At 35.2% G+C, this 17,663-nt stretch overlaps 2 protein-coding genes across 2 annotated transcripts in view; both read right to left on the bottom strand.

Moving 5' to 3' along the window:
- Window positions 1–17,663, bottom strand: part of LOC144850681 (repressor of RNA polymerase III transcription MAF1 homolog) — a 75,386-nt gene that overhangs the window by 48,384 nt on the left and 9,339 nt on the right. The gene's annotated exons all lie outside the window — the stretch shown is intronic.
- On the bottom strand, window positions 1,141–11,977 carry LOC144850661 (anoctamin-10-like). Its single transcript, XM_078708018.1, has 12 exons — window positions 11,873–11,977; window positions 10,938–11,330; window positions 10,463–10,588; window positions 9,627–9,749; window positions 8,632–9,201; window positions 8,135–8,190; window positions 7,450–7,524; window positions 7,002–7,166; window positions 6,083–6,274; window positions 5,627–5,758; window positions 4,467–4,583; window positions 1,141–3,478 (listed from the first exon to the last, which is right to left on the bottom strand). Exons 2-12 carry the CDS (start codon window positions 11,317–11,319, stop codon window positions 3,449–3,451), a joined length of 1,968 nt encoding a protein of 655 aa, XP_078564144.1. The 5' UTR covers window positions 11,320–11,330; window positions 11,873–11,977; the 3' UTR covers window positions 1,141–3,448.

The following is a 17,663-nucleotide window of genomic DNA, read 5'->3' on the forward strand; positions in this document are numbered from 1 at the left end:
GATCCTTAAGGTATAATTACGGATACTTAAGGCTAAATTAATTCAAGAGTTCCGGTTTGCTATATATCTTTAATACATGTTCCGGGGGGGTCCTTATGGTATCATCCGCGCTAAGCAAATATTTCGACATATGCCAATTAAAGGCTTAGTTTTTGTGAGTTAAACGTGTTATACACGACTTAAATATCCTCGTGCGACCCCTGTTTGAATGACGTATGTCATATATGACTGACAGTTTCCGAAAATGACGTCACGTCTTGAGAAAAATGATTGAACGTTTCTGATTGGTTGAGTGTTTGTTATAGTTTTCTCCGTGGTTATAATGGAAGGTGTTTCTTGTTTTCTAAAATGTGTGACAATCAAATGGAAAACTGTGTTAGCGGGTCTTTGTGCCGAAATTATTTCCTCTCATGTGTTTTTCTTTGAAACAAATCTTTCAAAACTCTACAGAAAATATTCACAAGGAAAATTAAAAAATGTTGGTATCCAGGAATCAAGACCCTGCTGCCCTGTATGCACGTGGAGTTCTCTTATGGTATGCCGTATGCAAACACAGTGAGTCATACAACTACATTATATTAAGCCAAATCTAGCACCAATAATAAACCACAAACTCTCTCTGAATAAACAAAAATATTGAGTTAAAAATTAATTTACGTTACTATTATTTTCCTCAGGGGAGGTTGTGTTTTCTTTGGAACCCGACGACACCTAACGATACCAAAACATCAGTCAATAACACGTGGAATACAATATAAGGAGTGTCACTCATGGGCCATCTGCAGTGCAGGCCTTTCTTCGCCGTCAATAGACAGGGTAGAAATCATTGGCCTAGGGATTAAAATCAATGTTTACTACAAGTTTTAATGTTTACTTACAACGTTTGGGTTTACACAGGCTTTGAATTCTATACCTGTCACTTTTACACCGGTGTTGTATTTTAACTTTCGCGACACGCAATTGCGACAAAACGCCAGCTAATAATGCGTTACAATAAACATAAAATATGATAAGTAAACGCGATTTGCATCATCAGTACATCAAACATCGATAGAGAAACAAAGAAAATGCCATTTCCTCCACGTAGGCCAAGCCATGCCCCACGGTAGCATAATAATTTCACACAAGACAACAACAATATTTGAAATTTAAGAAACTTGACAATATTTTTATTGCGTAACTAAATAAACTATAGAGCAATTATTAATTAATATTTTGAATACAAAAGTTATTGAATATTCATCAGCCTTTATAACAGCATTGTCATTTTTTTCAGTAATTTGCCTTTGGATTTATATATATATGAATTCTACACCTTTAAACCCGTATAAAAAAAAACAATAAACACTAAAACAGTTATATTATTGTTTTATTTAGTGATGGTTTTATTAACCATTTAACTGGAGAGTAAGTGTGAAGTCTATGGGCCCTAATTGGAAAGCATGGCCTCTAAATTGGAGAGTATAGCCTCTTAATCGGAGAGTATGGCTTCTTAATTGGAGAGTATGGCCTCTAATTGGAGAGCTGAGCATAGCATCTAAATTGGAGAGCACTTAGTGGAGAGTGAGAGTAGTATCTAAGTATATATTGTCATCTCTCACTAGAATAAGTATTCTCTCGCCAAAGAGAACAATATCTAATTATTAGAGTGTGTGGTCTCTAATTTGAGTGCGTTATGTGTTCTTGGAGAGTGTTGTCTCAAACTAATTGATGTGCAGTATCTAACTGGAGAGCATGTTTTCTAATTTGGGTGGGGCGAGTTATCTAATTTGAGTGCGTTATGTGTTCTTGGAGAGTGTTGTCTCAAACTAATTGATGTGCAGTATCTAACTGGAGAGCATGTTTTCTAATTTGGGTGGGGTGAGTTATCTAATTTGAGGAGTTAACTCAAGGGTAGACCTGTATTAGGAAAAAAAACTTAATTAAATTAAAACTTATTTATTAAATTAAATTATTAGAAATCCCAAAAATAATATATTGAAGAAACAACTACTGTAATATTAAAGTACTTTTAAAATAATGTAATTGAATTATATAAAATATATTAATTCTGAAAACGGAACCAACTGTAGGCCTACGTCTACAGTAGTAAAACTATTAAAAAATATATCTAATAAAAATCTCTGAATTAACAATAATAATAAACAAATATTATAATAGAATGTATGTAATACATATGGAAATATTGTTTATAAAAAATTATTAAGTTTAACATAAGCCTAAAAGGTGAGATTGGTATAATATTATATAAGAAAGTATAAAAATAGAGTTGTATATAGAAAAGAATCAGCATTTATAAAAATATATATATTTACTTGTACTAGAATATACTCTGTTTAATATGAGGATTTCTGGTTGTTATAATAGTTTGGTTGTATAATTGCAATACAGAACAATTGCAATGCCCTTTTTCTATAATGTTCAACAGATGAATAAGTTGTTATTTTGTGACTTTGTTTCACAAAAATGAGACAAAATTACACATTTTATAATGGAATAGTAGGTGGACTGTAGTATTTAACAATCTCTGTGATTGGTCAAATTTGAACATTTTCTGACAAACGCATTGTATAACAGTCGCTATGATTGGTCCAGAATTGTTCATAGATTATTCAAAAACTATGATAAATTTGTACTATAGCCTGTTTCAATTGTTCAATTGAATACAAGATATCGGAAGATATAAAACAAGGTATTCCACTGGTCTAATGTGTCACAAGGATTGATGTAGCATATAACAAGCTTCTCGATTGGTTTAGCTTCTTGCTACTGGATATCCGGCTTTGAAACAGCCTCTGCCATTGGATAGCTGGATGTATTGGCAACTATGATTGGCCAGAAGTTTTATCAACTAAAAATGTTTAGAGAACAGTCCAGACATTTTCGCCGATTGAAAATAACTTAGGAAACAAATTCTATGATTGGTCCAAATAAGTTTCACAGGATAAGCTTATAAAACAGTCAATACGATTGGTACAGAAGTTTCACTGATTGAGAAAAGCTTAGGAAACAAATTCTACGATTGGTCCAAATAAGTTTCACAGGATAAGCTTATAAAACAGTCAATACGATTGGTACAGAAGTTTCACTGTTTGAGAAAAGCTTATGAAACAACTTCTATGATTGGTCCAAAAGTTTCACAGGATAAGTTTATAAACCAGTCAATATGATTGGTACAGAAGTTTCACTGATTGAGAAAAGCTTATGAAACAACTTCTATGATTGGTCTAAAAGTTTCACTGATCAAAAACAGCTAAGAAACAACGTTTATGATTGGTCCAGAGGTTTCACGGATTAGAAACAGCTTATGAAACAGCAGGAAGTTTTACTGTTATAAACATACATAAACAGCCTCTATGCTTGGTGCAGAAGAACAATGCAATCACAAGTATCAGAATACGGCAACACATTGAAAATAAAATCCAATCTTACTTGTTTCCTTAACTTTTCAATCCGTTTTTTTCATAGCTTCTGCTTTCTGTAAAAAATAAATAAAATGTAGCAATGTGTATATAATTCTTGTGTGTAAATTCAACACAGTGCAAGGACATCATAAGTATGTGTTCATACAGTAAATACTAAATTTGTATACTGATTGATATTTACAACGTAATTAAGTTGACCTTATTACATAATTCTTGTGTGTGAATTCAACATAATGCAAGGACAACATAAGTATGTGTTCACACAGTAAATAAACCGAACCTGTATATTTATTAATATTTACAACATAAACCTTGAACCTTATTACATAATTCTTGTGTGCGAATGCAACCTAGTGCACAAAAATAAGCCTGTGTTCACACAGTAAATACAAAATCTGCCCATTTCAACAGAAGCCGTATACACTGTTTACATACTATTCTACAAATTTACACTGTGATCATCAATAGAAGCAGTAATAATGGAATTCACATTAAACTTGACTTAAACAAGGTCAAAGGACAAACACCATACAGCAGCATTCAGAGGTTGTGTGTAAACAGTCTCAACGTGAAGAGAGATGTTTGTAGAAAGGACAATGCGACTTTAATTGATCCTTCTAACAAGGAGGGTTAGTAGTTTTTAAATCTCATCGCAAAAGATTAAAAGGGGGTAAAACTTGACAAGGGAAATGTTTGGCTCATATTGCCATTTTTTATAATTTGATGATTTTAATTTATGCTTGGTTTTATTTTATTTTGGCAATGAACCAAGCCATGATCAGCACACTACGAGTCAATTCCCTTCTCTCTTCACACATAAGCAATTTATGCACACCAGGAGCAACGGCTTTATGTCCCATCAAAGCATCTTACTTAATGATACAAGCAAAATGACACGGACAATTTTTGAACCTATGCATCTCACACGCTAGTCTATTACACTATCGCTTTCACCCAAAATAAAATTTTACTTTGCTTTTTTTTTAAACTAATTTCTGTATGCATCAGAATTTGTAAAGCATTTTTGAAGTTATATGTTACCTTTTGTAAAAGTGCCTGTTTTGATTGAAACTCCTCTTTGGCTAACTCTATCTCAAGCCATTCTGGTAGATCTGGTATTAGTATTGCAATTGCTGCCTTGGCTCCAAGAAATAGATGCTGTAGAGAAACAATGTTTTAAAGCTGTAATTACAGTCTTTCACATGTTTAGCACATGAACAAAGAATGTATCAAGTGGTTAAGGATTTTAAATGAAGCCCTGTAAATGCCTTCATGATCGTATGGTAGTAGGTCTAGTAGTAGGTATGATCGTATGGTAGTAGGTCTAGTAGTAGGTATGATCGTATGGTAGTAGGTCTAGTAGTAGGTATGATCGTATGGTAGTAGGTCTAGTAGTAGGTATGATCGTATGGTAGTAGGTCTAGCAGTAGGTATGATCGCATGGTAGTAGGTCTAGTAGTAGGTATGATCGTATGGTAGTAGGTCTAGCAGTAGGTATGATCGTATGGTAGTAGGTCTAGTAGTAGGTATGATCGTATGGTAGTAGGTCTAGTAGTAGGTATGATCGTATGGTAGTAGGTCTAGTAGTAGGTATGATCGTATGGTAGTAGGTCTAGTAGTAGGTATGATCGTATGGTAGTAGGTCTAGTAGTAGGTATGATCGTATGGTAGTAGGTCTAGTAGTAGGTATGATCGTATGGTAGTAGGTCTAGTAGTAGGTATGATCGTATGGTAGTAGGTCTAGTAGTAGTAGAAACAAGGAGCAACCATATTGGCCCAGCCTTTTACATTGCTGAGCAAAACTCCTAAAGTTCTGTCTACACTATCAAATTCGTTCCTGCCAAATTGGGTGTTTTATATGACAAGTACCCTGGTATGTGTAAACTCCTGAGTTTTGCTAGGTAATGTGAAATGTGGGGTACAGTATATGTTTTAATGATAACCCATTTGTTTGGCCCTAATGGCAGTTCTACTGTATAAACAAAATAAGGACTATTTTAAAGTTCTGTCTACACTATCAAACTTTATGTGACAACAAAATGTGATGTGCCCATATATGAACATGTCATATCACTACCATATTTGGGTATATCACTACCATATTTGGGTATATCACTACCATATTTGGGTATATCACTACTATATTTTGTCATATCACACATTTTTTTGTAGACAGAAGTTTATGACAACCTTGCACTTACCTCAACAGCTACAAATATAAGCACTTGCTTAATGAGCGATATTTGCGGCAACAGATCTTGGATCTCTGGTGACATGCCAATCAAGGCACAGTTAGTAACTACAGCCAACACACTCATTATCTCAAACACTATCTGAAATTTTACAATAAAATTTAATGACAAAAAACAAGAAGATCGACGTTTCAGAACCATCATGGAACCATTTTCAAGATCAAGTGATTGAATTATACAAAAACAACAAACACCAATGGATGACAGGAAATACTAATTAATTGGTTAATTAACATCAAAGAAGGCCTACTATACTATCTGAAAAGATAACAATCATTATATAATTGCAATTCGTCTAATGAGAAGTTCTACTGTATATGTTTTACTCATTACTGTATTGAAAAAAAGGAACGGTGGGTTTAAAAGGGCAATGTTGTACATAATACAGATTTAACTTAAACTTACCAACCAAGTGCCAATGTCTCCCGCTGGCCTGGAGAACGGACGTTGTAAAACTCTGCAAAACTTGAACGCATCTGATCGAATCTCAATCAAGTTGTTTGCTAAGGCAAAGCAGGCAGCAAGAGGATAGACAGCGGAGAATAATGAAATGTAACCAAATTGTAGAAATAATTCTAAATAATCATCAAATGTACCCTGTAAAAAAAAATTTAATTACAAATCTAAGCTCTAATCTCTCTGCCAAGTGGTCTCAAGTGGAATAATGTTACCAATGGTGTACAGCTCTGTCTACACTCTGTCTATACAAACTTAAGAAAAAAAAGTGATGTGCCCATAATGAACATGATTATGTCATCACTACCATATTTGGGCATATCTCTCTGGCTAGGCTAACAACTTACAAGGAAATGGCTAGGGAAGGAAAACCCCCGAAAGTAACCCATGATGAGTAGGCCAATACCCTGCTCATCCATTGAATTGGATTACAGAAAGTCAAACCCGGAATTTGTGGCAGTATGACTAGGGGAGCTGTAGCTTGGTGGTTAACATGCTTGCCTTCCAATCCCAAGGTCCAGGGTTTAATCCTGACCTAGTGCCAGGGTTGTAACTCATGACTCTTTCAACTCCACTCTCTAAGCCTCAAATGAGTCTTTATTAGCACGATCAAACATAAAATAGTTTATCCAGCCTGTAAATTGGTAATTACTTGATGTTGGATGCGAATGAAATAAAACAATTTTTTAAAAAGATAGTGAAAGCAACAAGGAAGCTAAAAACACAAAGGAGAAAACTTGGCAAGAAGGTGAAGAATACTGGTTAGCACTTGGACAGAGGAACTTGCCCAAAACCGTGTGAGGTGTGTAGTTGATGGCCTATGCACTGCTGGGTATAACATGGCACAAGTAATTACTATTCTACCAACCTCATATTCGTCCATTTTACTCTCTCTTAGAGCTGGATGTTCTTCAGACTTGTCGTGGGAATTCGGTAGAGCACCCTTCCTAATGAATCGAAGCACCAAGTACGGGATAACTGTTTCGATCATTTGATCGATCACTTGAGAGACAATCAACAAACTTGCTACATACTACAAAAAGAAGAACAAATTATATTGGTTTGTCTCCTTTCATGTCATATTCATTTATACACTTATAATTATTTATTCATTTCAATCCTGACCTAGCGCCAGGGTTGTAACTCACGACTCTTTCAACTCCACTCCCTAAGCCTCAAATGAGACTATATAAGCACGATAAATTATAAAATAGTTTATTCATTCTGTGGTGAGTTTGTGCTCGCCTATTGGATGCGTATGAAATAAAATTTAATATATAAATATTTATGTGCAATAACATCAACAACTGACATACCTGTCTAAGTAACTTCATATCCCTGATGTAAAATGCAACATAGAACAATGACATGAAACAGTTGCAGAATTCAAACTGAAATGAAAACAAATTATGAAATGAAAGTAAATTATTTACATTAGAGGAAGGAGTGAATGCAATAACATCTAATAATGTGTTAGTTAAGGTTAGTCAGTTTGAAACACAAGCAATGTTAGATTAATGGATGGATTGACAAATAGAGTGAATGGTAGATTGATTGAAAGTGAAAGATTGATTGAAAGACTGAAAGATTGAAAGATTAATTGAAAGACTGAAAGATTGAAAGTGAAAGATTGATTGAATGACTGAAAGATTGAAAATGAAAGATTGATTGAAAGACTGAAAAATTGAAAGTGAAAGATTGATTAAAAGACTGAAAGATTGAAAGTGAAATAATGATTGAATGATAGCATTAATAACTGTTTGAATGATTGGATCATAGAGTTAAACTGAATAAAAGACTGGATTAAAACATATATTAAATGATATATTTAAATTAATAACTTATATTGGATTGAAATATAAAGGATTGAAATATAAATGATTGATATAAAGGATTGAAATATAAAGGATTGGAATATAAATGAGTGAAAGCTACTGGTGAATGAATTGTTTGATTACTGAACACATGTAAAATAAAAGCAAAAACAAAATCACAGCATACCACAACAAGTTTCAAGATAAGATTGTTTGCATAGGATGATTCTAAACGATGGTTCTCTACAAAGAAAAAACAAAGTTACTAATATTAATAGCCACCTAATTCTTAAGCTCTGTCTACACTATCAAACTAGTTTGATATGCCCAAATATGGTAGTGATATGCTCAAATATGGTAGTGATATGACATCATCATGTCCATATCAATATTATTATGTGTATGTAATTGTAAAGGTAGTACAATGGTTTTTTCAGGCTCTGCCTTAGTTGTATGTCCTCCATCTTAATTTGTATTTTATGTTTGTTATGATGGAAATAAAGATTGATTGATTGATATATGGGCACATCATATTTATTTCTTGCATAAAGTGTTTTACTTAGTGTGGACAGAGCTTTACAGAAGCAGAATTTGGTTGACAATGTGACAAATTTGTTCTTTCTCTTTCAGATTTTCTCCAAACTGATTCAAAAGAAAAGTTTTGAATTTTTCATCATAACTTACCCCAGTCGTTCAAGTACCGTGCCAACTTGCGATAAAGTTTGTTGCAGATGACGATCAAGATTGAGTAGACAATACTTGGAACTTGAATCATAACCTTGCCTTCAGTAGTGGTTATATCGTAATGTTTTAACACCACCTTCTCAAAATGAAACGACATCAACATCATCCAAAATGCACCAACAAGACATAGAATTATAATAGGACAAGAAACAGCGTATTTTTTTAATGATCTCTTCCATTTTGGATAATGCGGTTCCTCACGTTTCGTCACCGGGTTGATCCAGACCTCACCGGTGTATGACGGACGGGCTTCCTCAAACTTAACCATCCCATACGTGCCCCAACGAAATGCGGTTTCTGCACTTTTACGTTTCCATATCTCTAGAAAACATGTGGTCCAGACGAGGTTGAATACGGCAAAGAGTCCGTAACTGTGGCTGGCCCGTCGTTGACCTCCGAAGAAGTAGTAAATGATGCCGAAAACGGCAGGAAATACGAGCATTCTCGTGTAGAAGCCAAGGAACTTGAAGTATATTGCAACTGTCTCTCCAAAGTAGCGACGAATCATGTCTATGATAACAATTTAAACAAATTGAAAATAACAAAGGACAGATTAACTGACGACACAAAAATTTAAATATTAATACTGAATATGATTTACAAACATACATAGTTACTTCATCGTGTTTGTAATATACAAACTTATGATGGTTACCTATAGGCTAAAGTTAACTTTGCTGATAACTGAAATAAAAACCAATCTATCATTCAATATTAATAATCATTTTTGGTTAAAGTGAATAACTAATAATTATGCCCAAACTACGATACAGTAAATATTAGTAGGCCTATTTGTATTGTATGTATGTTTAGGCCAACTACTCAAGGAACTTGTTCAACCACAAGGGCGCTATTGTACATAAAGTGTTACATGCGTCACAGACTTTTGTATGATCTTTGCTTTAAAAAAATGTAATATAAAGGGCGCAATTTACCATGTGGTTGTTTGACGATATTCTTTAAACTTTGATACCATGCTTGACTGAGCTCATCTAGTTCACCCAGCTGATGTAATGGGTACAGTCGGCTTACGATTCCTAAACTCATACACTTGATGACTGAAAAATGCAACAAAAACAACAATAACGTCATTCTAAAAGTTTGATATCAAATAAAGAATCTAAAAGGTCAGCAGGTCACTTCCTGTAAGAAATCTCTTTGAATTTCTTTAAGCTCTCCACTGAGTAACCTTGGACTAATTCATCTGAATTAGTGGTTTACCCAAATGTACACTATAAAAATCACAATCACATCAGACCCTAACTATCCCGATAATTTTAATAAGAGTTTTTCCTCAGACATTTTTAGTCATACTCCACCTTTTGTGAAAGGTCGAAACATTGAGATGAGGTGAAAAAGAGAATTTTCTGTCTGGAAAATGGCTATAAAATTCTGATGCCAAAGATTGTTAATAGCACACTATATGGTTGATGCATTATAAAAAAAAATAGTACCATGTTTTCATAAAATATCCAAATATTTTATTATCATTTTGATTCCCAAGTTGGAACCTGTTACATAAAATAACTTCCAGAAGTCAACTAGATATGTACAACAATTCAGTTGAAGAAAGCAACCTTTAACTCTGTCTACACTATCAAACGTTATGTGACAACAAAATGTGATTGTGCCCATATATGGACATGATGATGTCGTATCACTATCATATTTGGGCATATCACTACTATATTTGATCATATCACTGCCATATTTGGGCACATCACACTTTTTTGCTAGTGTAGACAGAGCTTTAGGGTGTTCTTGAACTCACTGGTTTTCTCAGACCTGTACACTTTCTCTTTCGTTCCTGGTATGACCTCATCATCATGTGACACCAGGTTGCAGATGATGTAACTTATTATTCTCTGCTGTTCTGCTGTACTTAAAAATTCAGCTTCTGCCAATGAGACAACAAACTTATATTATAATAAATATTAATATTTTAACATAAAATATTTTATTATCATATTTAAATAACCACTTGTTTCTAAAGAGAATAGTATTTATATAAAAAAAGTTTTATACATTCAATTTTAGCAATTTGTTTTGTATGCTTTAATAAGTGTTATTGAGAAGGCATTGAAGGAGATTCTGCGCACAAAGTTTGTGGCATCTCCCAATATAGCAGATAAGGCATAACTTTTTTTCACACATAATCAAAGCAGTTCAGTCCCTTATCATGACAACATTTAGTAGTCAATGGGTTAGTCTTATGCTTGAGCGACACAACCTGACACAATTCTTACCTCCTTGGTCGAATTGATCCTTGTGTTTGATTGTGAAGTCCGCAAGAGTGCCATCTTTACATCTTTTCTTTAAGCACGCTTTCTCAGCTCCTTCAAGCATTCGTTCTTTTGTGACGCCTACGTAGACTATAATGTCTTTCTTCTTTTCGGTCTGTGTTACTCGAACGTTCACCCCAGCACCATTTTGGCTCGGTGGTAGAGCAAGCTTGTTCAATACCCATTCTTTTGTTTCCTTTTTAATGCCGGAGCTAAATTCTAGTACACAAAGTTCCGCAAAAGGAATTTGCAAGGAAAACCGCCGCCCATGAATGAGTTTTGTGGTTTCTTCTTCATTGTCATTCAAGCTATAGCTTTTGTGATGCTTTGCTTTGTCGTTGTTCATGATTTTAAGGCCTACAAATATTTCAAAAGAAAGCTATGTAGAACATTATTTTATTAGATGCTTAATTAATAAAAGCATGGTCTAGGCCTACTGTTATCTCTGTAATAAGACTGCAATTCAAAATCTGTAAGTATATTAATACAGCTTTTGAATGAATGTATGTATTAATTACAATTTTAAAAAGTGATAGAAGTACAGAAACTAGCATAGGCCTAGCCTGATTTTTTTATTAGGCCAGGGGTAGGATGATCCGCCTATATCCTTGCCTACAGTAGCTAGGCCTAAGGAGGGAATTTGGTACCCTCAATCGTCGGCCCTCTATGCCGCGCCTCTCTCTCTCAGAATCAGCCTACCGGTGGTCTAGCCTACCTACCGACCGGTATTTTATAGGCCCTAGCTAGGCTAGTCAAGAAACAGAAAGGCAACATAGGCCTAGGCCTAGGGCCTAGTCAAAATTAACAACATCTGTATATATATTTACTTGTTATTTAATTCATCAATTCAATAATCATTGAAAAAAAGCTGATTAATTATTGTAAAATTAAAGAAATACCTAGTAGGCCTAGTTAGTAGTACTAGTAGTAGGCCCAGTAGACACAAATACAGCACACAGTTAGGCCTAACACAGTCAACAAGTAGTCGTCGCAGAGCGTCATTCTGACGACTGGAGCATTCTCTACTTCTCTACGGAGCGCCATTTATGCCTTTATTAACTTCAATAATACAAATAGTACTACGGTAACTGCTCAAGTGGATCCAATTTAGCACCAGGGTAGCACAGTGATATAAAATAGAAATAAGTCACTACTTTTAATATCGTTTCGTATGTTAATACACTGTGCTCAAGTGGACCCAAGTTGACGCCAGTGGAGCACAGTGATAACAAATAGAAATAAAGTCATCGTATAGGCCTACACTGTGCTCAAGTGGACCTAATTTGAAGTCGCTTTAGTTTCAATATCTTTTCTGTTAATACACTGTGCTCAAGTGGACACAATTTAAAGTCACTTAAGTTTCAATATCGTTTCGTATGTTAATACACTGTGCTCAAGTGGACACAATTTGGCACCAGGAGAGCACAGTGATATAAACTACAAATAAGTCACTGAATGTTAATATCTTTTCGTATTTAAAACATCGAGAAAAATACTTTTGGAAATACTTCAAAAATATTTCAAACTTGCTATATATGTTAAATATCGGTTACTCCATCCTTAATGCAAAAGAAAAAGTTTCAAGTCATATCAGTGATTTCAATAACTTGAGTTTTTCTAAGATAAATACTTATTTAGTGTCCCCGGAAAGTGCACATATTCATTCATGATATGAAATTAAATAGTAAGTCTCCAGTACTAGCCCACCGTTGGGGCAGAGCTAATAATGAAAATAGAGCCAAGAATTGCACTTATACTTATTACACTATACATAATCACCTAAGATAATTATGATAATGTTAAAAGAAATTAGTCTAAGCTTCGAAATTGGTCTAGAAATCGGCATCTTTGCAAATGTTCTATATTTTATCTTATTTCACTCTCCATTAACACCATACAAAAACCATTGGAGACAAACTATCTGTTTAAAACATGTTTATTCTGGGACATACATACACAACTACCATAAACGTTTATTCGTAACATATTACAATACAATATCTTGCATGAATCGGACATTTTCGCTACCAATGTAGCAACATTGATTAACAAAATCAAAATGTTTAACAGTGTGGCGTGTTGACCGCGAATGACTAACAATACCATCTTTACCACTACACCTGCACAACCATTGCATAACAACGCACGGCATACCAAACCGTTTCGTAGCCTACACCTGCGATGAAAATAATTAATTCAATTTCTTTTAAAATTGAGGGCGGCAAACATAAAATTTACGAGATCGAATACAGGTTGAAAAAAAAATTTAATAAAAAAAAAGATGTTAAATGTGCTCTCCCTGCCTCAGCACTAAGGCCCTGCCACAGCCTTTTGGGGTCGTTTCCAGCACATCACCAGATGCATTGATGTTGTCGCCTCATGATGTGTGGTGGAAAGGGGGACGTATAATTCTGTGAACCCCAAACACAGTGGTCGCATACCTTTAACTCTATTCCACCGACCAGCATGGGAATCGAACCCACGACATACGTGTTGTCAACACGACGCTCAGGCGACTGAGCTAACTGATCATTTTGGTTTCAACAAGGTTCATAGGATATTTATGACGTAATGATGAATTACGTAATACACGTATAAATAGACTATTATCAGCTGTTCAGTCATGTAATACTACGGTGGCCTAACGGGTAATGCTCAGGTTTGAGTGCTCTCAGCTCTAGTAGATTGGGTTCGAACCTCTACGGATATTTTTTTTTTTTTTTTTTTTTAAATAAATATTGTTTTTCTTTGATTTTGAAAGAGAGATATTTTAAGGGTTGTAAATATCAGGCCTAAACAAGTGGACCTTTTTTAAAAATCAGAAACAAAGTTGCATGGCATTATTTTCCATTAAATAGACTGCCATAAAACTTCGAAAAGAAGCCCATGTGCTTCTTCATTTTTAGTACTCTTGGGTGGGCTTCTTTTCCACATGCAAACTAAAAGAGAAGAGCTGCTATAGGTTCCCGCCCGGAAAATGTTTTATTTACATGATTTGAACAATCTTCTAATGTAAAGATTAACAACATCAACATTTAACAGTGTGGCGTGTTGACCGCGAATGACTAACATACCATCTTCCCCATAATACACCTGCACAAACTCATTTGCATAACAACGCACGGCATACCAAACTGTTTAAAATAGAGTAGAGCTACAAGGTCCCCGGAAATGACATCTATTATTTTTTTCAAACAACATGTATAAGAATCTTCAGTACCCCACCATGCTTAGGGCTGAGCAAAGACAATTTTGAAAAATAGAGCTGCATAGGCTCCCGCCCGAAAAAAATGGCACTTAACATGATTTGAAATTATATGAAACAAACTATAATAAGACTCACACCAGGACAATAGAGCTTGTCCCCGGAAAGTGCACCTATTCATTGAAATATGAAATTAAATATTAAGTCTCCAGTACTAGCCCACTGTTGGGGCAGAGCTAATAATGAAAATAGAGCCCAGAATTGCACTTATACTTATACTTATTTCTATACATAATCACCTATGATAATTATGATAACGTTAAAATTTCAACTATCCAGATGCGACTTGAAAATTTTAGATTGGGTTTTCTACTTTAAAACTCCGAACTTCGTATATGCCTAAGGCCTAGCCCGGCGGCGAAATTAGTCATAAGCTTCGAAATTGGTCTACAAATCGGCATCTTTTTTGCAAATGTTCTATATTTTATCTTATTTCACTCCCCATTAACCCCATACAAAAACCATCGGAGACAAACTATCTGTTTAAACATGTTTATTCTGGGACGGTGCCGCCATACACACCAACTACCATAAACGTGTTTCATAACATTATTACAATACAATATCTTGCATGAATCGGACATTTCGCTACCAATGTAGCAACATTGATTAACAAAATCAAAATTTAACAGTGTGGCGTGTTGACCGCGAATGACTAACAATAGCATCTTTACCACTACACCTGCACAACCATTGCATAACAACGCACGGCATACCAAACCGTTTCGTAGCCTACACCTGCGATGAAAATAATTAATTCAATTTCTTTTAAAATTGAGGGCGGCAAACATAAAATTTACGAGATCGAATACAGGTTGAAAAAAAAATTTAATAAAAAAAAAGATGTTAAATGTGCTCTCCCTGCCTCAGCACTAAGGCCCTGCCACAGCCTTTTGGGGTCGTTTTCAGCACATCACCAGATGCATTGATGTTGTCGCCTCATGATGTGTGGTGGAAAGGGGGACGTATAATTCTGTGAACCCCAAACACAGTGGTCGCATACCTTTAACTCTATTCCACCGACCAGCGTGGGAATCGAACCCACGACATACGTGTTGTCAACACGACGCTCAGGCGACTGAGCTAACTGATCATTTTGGTTTCAACAAGGTTCATAGGATATTTATGACGTAATGATGAATTACGTCATACACGTATAAATAGACTATTATCAGCTGTTCAGTCATGTAATACTACGGTGGCCTAACGGGTAATGCTCAGGTTTGAGTGCTCTCAGCTCTAGTAGATTGGGTTCGAACCTCTACGGATATTTTTTTTTTTTTTTTTTTTTAAATAAATATTGTTTTTCTTTGATTTTGAAAGAGAGATATTTTAAGGGTTGTAAATATCAGGCCTAAACAAGTGGACCTTTTTTAAAAATCAGAAACAAAGTTGCATGGCATTATTTTCCATTAAATAGACTGCCATAAAACCTCGAAAAGAAGCCCATGTGCTTCTTCATTTTTAGTACTCTTGGGTGGGCTTCTTTTCCACATGCAAACTAAAAGAGAAGAGCTGCTATAGGTTCCCGCCCGGAAAATGTTTTATTTACATGATTTGAACAATCTTCTAATGTAAAGATTAACAACATCAAAATTTAACAGTGTGGCGTGTTGACCGCGAATGACTAACATACCATCTTCCCCATAATACACCTGCACAAACTCATTTGCATAACAACGCACGGCATACCAAACTGTTTAAAATAGAGCTACAAGGTCCCCGGAAATGACATCTATTATTTTTTTCAAACAACATGTATAAGAATCTTCAGTACCCCACCATGCTTAGGGCTGAGCAAAGACAATTTTGAAAAATAGAGCTGCATAGGCTCCCGCCCGAAAAAAATGGCACTTAACATGATTTGAAATTATATGAAACAAACTATAATAAGACTCACACCAGGACAATAGAGCTTGTCCCCGGAAAGTGCACCTATTCATTGAAATATGAAATTAAATATTAAGTCTCCAGTACTAGCCCACTGTTGGGGCAGAGCTAATAATGAAAATAGAGCCCAGAATTGCACTTATACTTATACTTATTTCTATACATAATCACCTATGATAATTATGATAACGTTAAAATTTCAACTATCCAGATGCGACTTGAAAATTTTAGATTGGGTTTTCTACTTTAAAACTCAGAACTTCGTATATGCCTAAGGCCTAGCCCGGCGGCGAAATTAGTCATAAGCTTCGAAATTGGTCTACAAATCGGCATCTTTTTTGCAAATGTTCTATATTTTATCTTATTTCACTCCCCATTAACCCCATACAAAAACCATCGGAGACAAACTATCTGTTTAAACATGTTTATTCTGGGACGGTGCCGCCATACACACCAACTACCATAAACGTGTTTCATAACATTATTACAATACAATATCTTGCATGAATCGGACATTTCGCTACCAATGTAGCAACATTGATTAACAAAATCAAAATTTAACAGTGTGGCGTGTTGACCGCGAATGACTAACAATAGCATCTTTACCACTACACCTGCACAACCATTGCATAACAACGCACGGCATACCAAACCGTTTCGTAGCCTACACCTGCGATGAAAATAATTAATTCAATTTCTTTTAAAATTGAGGGCGGCAAACATAAAATTTACGAGATCGAATACAGGTTGAAAAAAAAATTTAATAAAAAAAAAGATGTTAAATGTGCTCTCCCTGCCTCAGCACTAAGGCCCTGCCACAGCCTTTTGGGGTCGTTTCCAGCACATCACCAGATGCATTGATGTTGTCGCCTCATGATGTGTGGTGGAAAGGGGGACGTATAATTCTGTGAACCCCAAACACAGTGGTCGCATACCTTTAACTCTATTCCACCGACCAGCGTGGGAATCGAACCCACGACATACGTGTTGTCAACACGACGCTCAGGCGACTGAGCTAACTGATCATTTTGGTTTCAACAAGGTTCATAGGATATTTATGACGTAATGATGAATTACGTCATACACGTATAAATAGACTATTATCAGCTGTTCAGTCATGTAATACTACGGTGGCCTAACGGGTAATGCTCAGGTTTGAGTGCTCTCAGCTCTAGTAGATTGGGTTCGAACCTCTACGGATATTTTTTTTTTTTTTTTTTTTTAAATAAATATTGTTTTTCTTTGATTTTGAAAGAGAGATATTTTAAGGGTTGTAAATATCAGGCCTAAACAAGTGGACCTTTTTTAAAAATCAGAAACAAAGTTGCATGGCATTATTTTCCATTAAATAGACTGCCATAAAACCTCGAAAAGAAGCCCATGTGCTTCTTCATTTTTAGTACTCTTGGGTGGGCTTCTTTTCCACATGCAAACTAAAAGAGAAGAGCTGCTATAGGTTCCCGCCCGGAAAATGTTTTATTTACATGATTTGAACAATCTTCTAATGTAAAGATTAACAACATCAAAATTTAACA

The sequence above is a fragment of the Antedon bifida genome, chromosome 8 (genome assembly GCF_963402885.1).
Source record: "Antedon bifida chromosome 8, ecAntBifi1.1, whole genome shotgun sequence".
NCBI classification, from domain to species: Eukaryota; Metazoa; Echinodermata; class Crinoidea; order Comatulida; family Antedonidae; genus Antedon; species Antedon bifida.

What these genes read in the sequence shown, in the direction of transcription:
- LOC144850661 (XM_078708018.1), bottom strand. Translation starts at nt 11,319, where the DNA reads ATGAACAACGACAAAGCAAAGCATCACAAAAGCTATAGCTTGAATGAC. An exon ending in GAGACATTGGCACTTGGTTG is followed by an intron (nt 5,759 to 6,082) that starts GTAAGTTTAAGT and finishes GTAAAATTTCAG; the next exon opens with ATAGTGTTTGAGATAATGAG. An exon ending in AACAGGCACTTTTACAAAAG is followed by an intron (nt 3,479 to 4,466) that starts GTAACATATAAC and finishes TATTTTTTACAG; the next exon opens with AAAGCAGAAGCTATGAAAAA.